Source organism: Amia ocellicauda, chromosome 4 (genome assembly GCF_036373705.1).
Source record: "Amia ocellicauda isolate fAmiCal2 chromosome 4, fAmiCal2.hap1, whole genome shotgun sequence".
NCBI lineage: Eukaryota > Metazoa > Chordata > Actinopteri > Amiiformes > Amiidae > Amia > Amia ocellicauda.
Genome location: NC_089853.1, coordinates 17,994,861 through 18,005,350, shown reverse-complemented (window position 1 = coordinate 18,005,350; position 10,490 = coordinate 17,994,861). Strand labels below are relative to the sequence as shown.

The following is a 10,490-nucleotide window of genomic DNA, read 5'->3' as shown; positions in this document are numbered from 1 at the left end:
CCCAATGCAGTTACCTAGTTTTATTCAGTATGGCATTTGTTTTTCAAACCAACTAATAAATAAAAATAAATAAAACAAAACATTGTTATTGTATAGTATTAAAGACAGTAGTTAACAGGTAAAATATTTACTTCTGGGTGGCATTATGAGAGTAATATCAACAACAAAAAAGTTAAAACAAAATCAGCTTTACCACCAAGACTATCTGAGCTCACTCTAAAGCATTTTAAAGGTTATGGGATTCCACAATAGCAGCTATTTACACATTAACATGTTGGCTATGGTTGAGTTACTTCTTCTGATGTGAAGGAGGAAGGCAAATTGTCGAGAGCTCCCATTTCTGAAAGACAGCCAGGGGGGAAGAAAGTGGGATTCATAATATTATTAATACAATACATTGTTTAGTAAACTAGCCATAAGAATTTAGCCACCACATTTGAAATGCTCAGATGCAGGATGAGCACGCACTTTCACAATACTTCACATCCACAGTCAAGAGCTGCACTTTAAATTGCCACATGGCAAGAACATGATCATACAAACATCTGAAATATGTCTAAAACAAAGTCAGTTAAAAGAAATGTTAGGTATTTGTATGTTCATGCCATTCTGAACTGCACTGCAGTAATTGTTTATGTCAATTTCTCAAACATATAGAGTCAAACGAGCTTACCTCTCAGTCTCAGGTATGATAAGAAGTCAATGACAGTGCGTATTATGTTTTCATCTGCTAATCTTAAAGTATCTGCAAAATCAGAATAGTTTTTTGTGAGAATTTAAATGGGAAATCTGTGTACAAAAAATATGCATTAATGGTCTTGCAAATTCATCCTTCTCTCAGGGAAGACTGAGGTGTATTTGTTCCCAATGCTGGAGGCAATATGCCAAGTCCACCACAAGAGTAGATTACGTTGCATAATACTGATTAAATGAACAAATACGACATATCAGTGTGAACACTTTATAAGCAGAAAAAAACATGCAATTTATCTGTAAACAATTTTCATCATTAATATATTTATTATTGGATAAAGGACAATGATTAGTTAAAACAATTACCAAGTTATGGTGCATGTTTTTATTTCAATAGTTTGGTAATTACATTTGTGCATACCATAGAAAGGTATCATTTTATGTATTTTATTTGTTTCACCTGTTTTAATATCATCCTCCATCTGCAGATTCCGTTTCCCAGCAAGGCCGTGTTTGTCATTGAGGGATCTGTGATTGTCGACCGCATCTATCGAAAAACAAATAAGAAAAACCAGATAGCACAGCGTCTCCTAGCAGTACGTGCTGTGTGGTTTAACACAATACAGCACAGGATGAGCCTAATTATGAGCACATAACACTGCAGTAAAGCCAAGTCTTGAAAACCGTGATGCTGCTGTGCAATTACCAGGTGGCAGAATTCACTGTGTAATGTGCAGAACCTTGTAGTTGCAGACAAATTACAATCTGTTCAGCCCATTTTGACACTTAGCAGTAATATTTCCCCCTTGAAATCAATATGTATTCTCTATTAGGGAAAGTATTGCTTAAACACATTTATTGTTTTCACTCCATATTGGAAACAGTAACAAAGCACATACAGTTACTGCAAGGCATTTACAGATTTTAAATATGCTTTTACATATTCACTTTTACACCAAGATGATAATTAGGCTTACATATAATTAAAATATAGCTTCTTGTACAGGCTGAGATGGGGGAATAGGACTTTTCAATTTTTTAAGAAGAGGCAGCAGCCTAGTAATATATTAAATAGTTTGAGTTGAATAAAAGCTAATATAATTTGGTGTGATTATTGTTTAAAGGGACAAGGAGCCAGAAACAATGAAATGGAAGAAAAAAAAGTGCCACATTAACCACAAGCCACTCGATCCTGTACATGATTGCAGCTGGAGAAAGTCAGCTACAGGGCATTAAGGAGTAGCAAGTTGATATGATCTTGCAGTATAACATTTCCAATGCTCTGCTCTTGATTATACATTATGCTCTTGACCACACTGCCATAGAGCTTTTTTGCTTTAAAGTATACCAGCCAATTAAGCATTGCCCCTATATGCCGCAGAATGTTCTTATTGCACAAATATGATAAGACTCTCTCCCTGAGTGTGCACCTCACTGACAGTCACTTAATGGTTGGGCGCTATCAGAAATGAAAGACACCATGACGAGTCTTTTAGGTCACTCAGTACACTTGGTTTTGTTTGACTGCAGAACTACAGGAAATGTAGTCAGACTGAGAAAAGAGGCACTGGCTGAAAGGGGCAATGCTTCACTACAAGTCTATGCAGTGTCCCAATCTTTAACAATCTGCTTAGATCCTGGCAATATGGGATGCAGCCACTTTTCAGAAGTAATATTAGCTGGTACAGCCAGTTAGCATGGTAAAACATGGAACACCCTTGAAATACGGGACACAGAATAAGAAATGAATGAGAAATCCAAGTAAGAATTATTCCACCTAAATTGTGTCTTTCCAAATAAGCATACCCCTTAAAAAACACTAAAATTAAAAAGCAGTGCAGATACTAAATATGCACCTCCACACCCCCACCAAAAAAAACACACACACACATAAAATGTGAATAATGGAGAAGATTATGATTTTATCTTTTGATGTCATGATGTATGAAAACACCAAAAACAATCTGTCTATCCTTCTGGAGCCTTTGAGCTTCCATTAGTATTCTCTACAAGAAATGCCTTGAAGACTAATGGTGAGTAATGAGTTTGTATTTTACTACACATGTAAAGACAAGGACTTTGAATCGCATAAGCTACTGAGCAGTTTTAGAATGCTGACATTAGTTCAAAGGAAGTCTGGTAGACCTTTTGAGCTTAAAATACTTTTACGATGCATCAGTTTCATAATAATAGTTTGCTTTAAAATGTATTTTTGAATTATTGTATCTAGCTCACTCTGGGCAGCAGTGTGGAGTAAATGGTTAGGACTCTGGACTCCTGAGCAGAGTGTTAGGAGTTCAGTTCCTAGATTGCTCCAGGAAAAGTACAGCTGTATAAATGGGTCATTGTTTGTAAAATATATTTTGTAACACTTATAAGTTGCCCAGGATAAAGGCATCCGCTAAGAAATATAATAATTCTCCTGTCATCTCATCTGGCATATTAGCAACGTACATGAAATAATATGAACACAGAAGACACCTATAAGTGTAATGCCTCGGCTGATTTTTATAACCTGCAGAAACTATCTTACATGTACCAAGCGGTTCTTCTCTCCCCCTTGCACTGGGAGTATCCTTTATCTGTATAAGGTGTTCAATACGACCTGAAACAAAGGGATGATGGAATTTTACCTGGGCTTACACAAACCGGCACCTGACGTTGAGTGTACGCTCTATACTTATTATTTTATCAACTGTGAGGCAGGAAGGATGTCAGCTCACATGACATGGCTTTTTAGGTGTTAAGAGAGAGAACGTCCTTAAAGTCAGCATCATGTATATTCATTGTTGCATCCCGGTTAGAAATCACTCTGATCTTTGTTTGCGAATAGGACTGCCAAAAATAGAAGGCAAAATAATGTCTCTTCTATTTGGCTAAGTTGTGATGTGATAACAGCATGCAAGAAAAAGATATTAGTAAAACCCAGAAAATTGAAAAGAAGAACATGAGAGAAATTTGAACAATTATCATCTGGATATAATGCCAGTTGCCAGGAAATCACACTTTGAAAAGGACCAACAGAAAGGGCTGTGTGATGCATATAGCCTGCTTTTTGTGTCTCCAGTAATAGTTTACATTGAAGTGATAAGTGATTGTAAGCCTTGACTGGCAATCCATTGTTAAGAAAACATTAGAGAAAGGGAGAGCAGTGCACACATCTTTTACAGCTTGCTTTAACATTATGGTCCTGAATCTGGCAGTCTCCCCCAGATGTATTTTTCCAAATAGTTTTTCCAATCAGAATTTCATTGAAATAGAGGATTTCCTTTTCAATCCATACATCTTTCTATTAAAATATTTACTGCAGGTTACGTTACTAGAATTGGCATTTCAGGTTCAGTCTAAAAGTTCCATTAATTATTAATTCTGTTTGTTTGTTTTCCATTGAAAAAAATATTGAATGTGAATGCAGGATAAAATAAAACCAATTTTACTAATCCCTATGCTCAAATTCACATAAACAATGAATGATAACAGATTTAGTTAGGAATTCAAGGAATTCAAGAATTCAAGAAATTCACAGCAAGCATTAATCACCGACTGGGTCCCCCATTACACAAGAAAATCACTGTGTAGATCCCAGAATATTTTTACAAGCCTTTCAGATATTAAAACTGATACAGCGAATTAAAAAGTTCAACCAAAATGTTTAAAATTATTATAGTGTATAAGCAGCAAGGGCATAGACAGTTATCTACTTACTCTGATATTTTATTTATTTATTTTTGCCAATTATTTGGAGAATAAAACTAATATTGTTTTAATGAAGGAAGACAGGCTGGATATTTAAACTTATTTCTCCCTTTAGGAAGTAATGAAGACATTATATTACTTAATCTATTCTCAATTAAGGGAAAGGTTGGCCTGCTGCTGTGATATAAACAGATTTGGTGCAAGTAATTGTAATGAATGAAAATAGCTGTACTTACGGGGCCCTAGTAAATAGCCAGCACTGTTTAGAGTCCAGCCTCTCTTTTCTTTTGCCTGGAAAGGATAGAAAAATAACTAAATGTCATTTCAGAAACATTGCCAACACTCTGCAGGTTTCATAGCTGTCTTTTAATCATGGTTTACAAAATACCTCAAATGAACAGAAATTGTGACTGATTCATCCCAAGACAACTCTGAGGTTCACATGGAATACCCCAGTGATACAGTCCATAGAACTGGTACACATAATATTAAGATCCAACAAACAAGGCATAATATTCCACAAATGTATCAACAATGGGGTATATATAGTTTGCCTCTTATTCAGCAGGACTTCTTAGCAGATATACTAATTGAATATTTAACATTCTCTGCCAAGTGGGAATGATTTAGCATTATGCCAAGCGAACATGAATGCAATGCCACCCTGGCTCACACTGCTACTCTGCCACTTACTAACACACAACCAGCTGGGCATTACATACAATCATGCATTTGATCCCAGACATAAAACAGCTTTAGTTTCATTCAATTCCCCTCAAATAAACACCCAACTATAAGACAAATCTCAGTGAACAAAGATCAAATCTAGCTGTAGAATATGTATTCACCTTTACCACCTTTATACCTTTCCATCAAAAATATCACATGACTAGACTCAGTAAACAGATGCTTACAAATGTATAATATCAGCAGTGCTAGTTTTTATACAGTTTTTATAGTGCAGTGTCAGTGCTGATAAAGTCAGAGCAGTACAGTCTCAGTGTGGGTGCGTGGTTTTATTCACCACCGCAAATTGTTTGGTAAAGTGGAAGTACATCAACTGGTGCATGAATTAAAATCACACTTTGCTGAATAAATATGGCGACTAGTTCCAAGATTATATGTATTGTGGTGGCTCCTGAAGTGCATAGAGGAGAGCACAGCCCCAACATATTCCATAGCATAAGCAGCATCTAAAACAGTTAAACATAAGGCTAGAAATAAACTAAATACACTCCACTCTTTAGCAACATGCTTTATTTCAGTTCTCCTTAAAATTTAAATTGCAATTACAATATTTTAATAACACGTAATTATTGTCTTGAATATGTTTCTACTTGCCATTTCTCATGCGATTTGTGGTCTTTGTGTCCACTAATATGTTAAATTTGGTGTCCCAACAGTCTCACTGTTTCACAATTGGCAGACTGGTTTTCAACAATGTTTATGGTGAGTCTCACCAGCATTTTTTCTTGAGTTAACTGCAGTTCGCTGAATGCCACCTGATGACATTAATTACATTTCAGTGGCTCTAGAGGCTCACCGGTGGTGCATCTGGTGAATATAACGCCCTGTTGTTAAAGTCAGCGCTGTGAAGTGTAAGTGTTGTTAGTCAACACAGTAGAGTGTCAGTGTTGTTAGTCAACACAGTAAAGTGTAAGTGTTGTTAAAGTCAGTGTAGTAGAGTGTCAGCAGGGCCAGTGTCAGCTATAAGCAGACTAAACGGTTGCTTAGGGCCCGTCTAAGATCAGCGAACAACAATTTTTGTATCAGATTTATTGTAAATAATACTTAAAAAATAATAATATGGTTAAACTGAAATTGTTTTTTCTTTTCTTTTCTTTTTTCTTGAGGTAGGGGGGCCCTAAAATGTTTTTTCACTTAGGGCCCCAAATATGGTAGCACCAGCACCAACCTCATGTGCGTTTTGCTTGACTGGTCCCTGGCACAGTTTTAAAGAGAAGCTACTTACCTGGACTCCCTCATTAAAAGCCACTGGAGTCATCTGTCTTGCACATAAAGGACAGCCGCGTTTTTGAGTGAATTTAACTTTTGCGGTGCTGTAAACGGAAGCCATGTTAGATCTTTCCATACACGGCCGCTCGTATACTTATTTCTGACTGGTTCAGTGGGGAGAATGTTTCATTTTATTGCAGATCCCTTCATCTCTTATGGTGTGGGAGTAGCGCTAAATTAAGTCGCCTTTATCAAATGACTGAATTAAAATTCTTCAGTAACTATTAATTAAAAATCTTCTAATGTGTCGCGGATTTGTATAATCGGTTCATGTCGAAATGTAATTCGGCACACGTTACCTGTCACCGCAAATTCATTCCTACCTGGCAGTGCGGACACACGGGAATAACTATAATGTACAGATAAGTGGATATTAAAGCTAATGGCAAATCCCACGTCCTGCCACTTCAATTTACAAGTCAGGGATGCTGGTGAACTTCTTCCTTTGAATAGATTGTCGGGAACCTGTTTAATTGCTTTCCAAATGCTGCTCGAAACGCTTTTAATTTACTCACAAACGGGCCCTTCACCCTCCAAGGTATAATATTCATAATTACTACAAAATGGTACTGCACATGAGTACTATTATGAACTAAGAAACATTAAGAAAAAATATATTAGTATGATACACATTCCCCATCGTGCAAATTCCCTCTATTCGTTTGTATTGCAATTCATGTGAAGAATATGTCATGCAACAATTCGACAGGGAGAATATATATATATATATATATATATATATATATATATATATATATATATATATATATATATATATATATATATATATATGCTTGTGTGGTCGTGGTGTTATTTGCTATATTTAATTTATTTATCTTAGTAGCAGGCTGCACATTATTTAGTTTATGTCAGTCTCTTTGATGTCCATTCGTGCAATTATAAACTTACAAATCAAACCGACTGCTGTCTCGATACATTTATAAAGAATCGGCCTAAAAAACAGTGCAGCAAACTGCAAAAACAGCAAACCAACTACGTTGAATAAGAACTGAGAATAGTAAGAAGTAAAACTATATTTAAAATGAATTTAAAACACAAGGACAATATCAAGAGAAAGAAGAAATAAATACCGAAAGAACTAGTCCAAAGGTCTCGGACAGGGTAGCACACAGTATTAGGGAGACGCACAGTACACCGGCACACTTCTGCATCTGTAAGGACAGTAATACATATTTTAAAAAAGCACACTTCAATAATTATTCAATTAATTAGTTCTGAACAATATCCATAAAGGGTAAAACAACACAGAAAGTCAAAGCGCAGGTGGGTTAGCCTACTTCAAGAATGTTTTGTTTGTGTGAATCTTCATCCTTTAAGCTTAGGTGACCGTTTATAGACTTGCTTGTTATAACCTATGCTAAAACCGAATTTGTGGAAAACCAGTGATGAAAACACTTTCATGTTTTCAGGTAATTAAAGTTCTTCCGTGAATTTAGCATGCATATTGCGGCTTTAAGATAATTCATTAAATTGTAACGTGATTTAATTTCCATTTCTCCAAGTTATATGTCATGCTTCAGAAAATAAATAAATATTTTAACCAACTGCGTTAAAACACAAATCCCTGTAATTAAACCAATTACAACCCTGTGCATAGCCGAAACCCCACTGCCAGGTTTGCGCTTGTTGACTCCCTGTACAATTATTTATATTCACAGTTTGCTTACCTTGAATTGTTAAAAGAGGCTTCTTCCCAAAACAAAACAAAAAATGTATTGATTTTCTTTTCTTGTTCAGTTTCAGAAGAAACTAATAAAAATAGGAAACAGACGACGGTATTACAATATGTAATCTTGGGAGAAAACGTCCATTCTGCTCATGCACCAGATTGGTAGCAGAAGTTATTGGTGGCTTTTATTTATCTCTACCCCAGACTCCCCCTACCACCAAAAATAACTGATGTTCTCCTGCAGTTGAAACGTATACGTCACCCACTAATTTCTTCCTTTTCTCCTCCCATTTGTATCTGAGGATGATAAAAAAAAAAAAAAACAATTATACACTCTTGGAAGTCATTTGCCAGACAAAGATGGATGGCAGTCAATAGGCTAATTGCGTTGGTTAACATTTGCCTGCTGCCCTTACGGTAGCATAAAGTTTACGTGTTTCATAGGCTGCCTGACGTCATAAGGCACAATGGAACAGGGAAAGTAACTAACAGAATACATGGTACCTTCTCACTTTCTTTGAAAAAACAGTGGGCGGAAAAATAAATCAACAGTGCCTGTATTTAGAGTAATTATGTCAGCTATTTTTAGATTTATTGCAAGACACGCAATGAGGTATAATATTAACGAATTGCCTTAATATAAAAGTAGGACCACTGGACATAAATCGTGACACACATCCATATCCTTTTGGAAATTATACCATTTAAACAGGAAAAAAACACCAATAACAAATTGCCTGTCCACACATACACTCTGACACACAGCATCTTGAAATTAGATTTGAAGATCTGCAGAACACCTGAAAAACTAAACATTATAGGCCAAACTATATATATATATTCTTTGGTATAAACATTACCATGTCCTCAAATTAACTGGAATGGAAATACATTAAACTGTCATTCACGTTAAAATAAAACAATTATTCACGACAAAAATAATCACTTTATATAAACAATGTGTTGCGTTAGTAAAATATAGTAGTATTCGCAATAATACTTATTTTGACATCTAATTTACTCCAATGCCAGTCATCCTAAGTAAACCGTCGGTGATAAAACATGTATCTATAAAGGCATACACGCTATTAGAAGACAAATAAATTAAATATGAAGATACTTATATAATTACACAATTTAAACGTATAGAAGTAGCAATTTTCCGTAAGCATTGCTTTATAGCGATTTAACCCATCCACCAATCCAATTTATAAACATTCGTGTCGTTCATAAAAACAAAAGCATGTTTTGGGCTCATCCTGTTTTTACTGCTTTATGTGCACCATAGTTTGTGAAACGCGCATTAAGATAAGTCCATACAAAATAACTTTCATCTTTTTTGCAAGTTAGTTTTTCTACACAGTGGTTATTGCTGAGGTTATGTGGAAAATTCGATATTGGTAATGACAGAGGACAGGCCATTCCGGGACATTTAATTGATACTGAATGCAAATAAGTTTTGTTCATAAGTAAAACTGCACTGTCAACACATCGCAGGGCTTCCTGTCAAGACTTGCCAACCGATTCGCCAAGGCTATGTTTGGGCACCAACACGGACGTGCTTACGTCAGAATAATCATGTGGAAGACTTTCTTTCCCAGGGATATACAATGAATAAGCCGGGCATATCCAGATATGTAATGTCAGAGTCTTCTCTTGTTGTGCTTTTCTAAACGTACAGGGCTTTGCAAATAACATCGGGCATGTTCTGCTTGTATTGACGAATTGGTAAAGGGAGCACAACACGTGATATGTGGAAAAGCTGACATCTGTGTGTTGCCTCACTTCCACATACATACATGCATTAACAAGCTCAATGATAATGCGCTTGTCGTTTTTGTTCAATACGATCAGATTCTTTTTCTTCCACTGAGATAATTAAACCGCTTGTGGAAGCAGGGAGTACAAAAATAACTGCGAAGGTAACCCAACAGGAAAGCAGAAAACACGAGTTAAGCATAGAGGTTTAGATGGCCTTTGGGAATTTGGATTTTGTGCTTTGTAGGATTGAAAACGGGAGTTGCCCCTGCAGCGTTGTCCTCTCTTTCATCTCTGTCATTGGTGAGATGTGAGTTTAAGTTCTCACTGGCTCTCTATGTGTCTCTGCTCACTGTCCACCATCTCCACAAGCCACTGTGGAGGTGCTGAGTGGCCACTATGTCATTCTCTGAGTGGACTGTTCCTTTTCTGTCATAAGGCTGATGTTCATTTTGATATGGGCACCTTCAGGAGAGCTGTCACACAAAACTCTGGTAAACACATGTCCATGCAACAATATAGTATTACCCATTACGGGATTTATGTTAAGTGGATTACTATGATAATGTAATAAAACATTCGATATCAGGATGAAATATGACAACTCCTAAGTGTAGCATAGGGTAGTCTACCATTG

General features: G+C 36.2%; 1 protein-coding gene across 2 annotated transcripts; it reads right to left on the bottom strand.

The window, feature by feature from the left end:
• gal (galanin/GMAP prepropeptide) lies at positions 1-8,317 on the bottom strand. Of its 2 annotated transcripts, XM_066702900.1 has the most exons (7): positions 8,094-8,317; positions 7,497-7,577; positions 4,626-4,680; positions 3,227-3,298; positions 1,154-1,240; positions 674-745; positions 1-340 (listed from the first exon to the last, which is right to left on the bottom strand). In XM_066702900.1, exons 2-7 carry the CDS (start codon positions 7,575-7,577, stop codon positions 279-281), a joined length of 429 nt encoding a protein of 142 aa, XP_066558997.1. In that variant the 5' UTR covers positions 8,094-8,317; the 3' UTR covers positions 1-278. The 2 variants fall into 2 exon arrangements, with proteins under 2 accessions (XP_066558997.1, XP_066558998.1); XM_066702901.1 differs by lacking the exon at positions 3,227-3,298 and having other exon boundaries at positions 8,094-8,310.
• Positions 8,318-10,490: the final 2,173 nt, after the last annotated feature.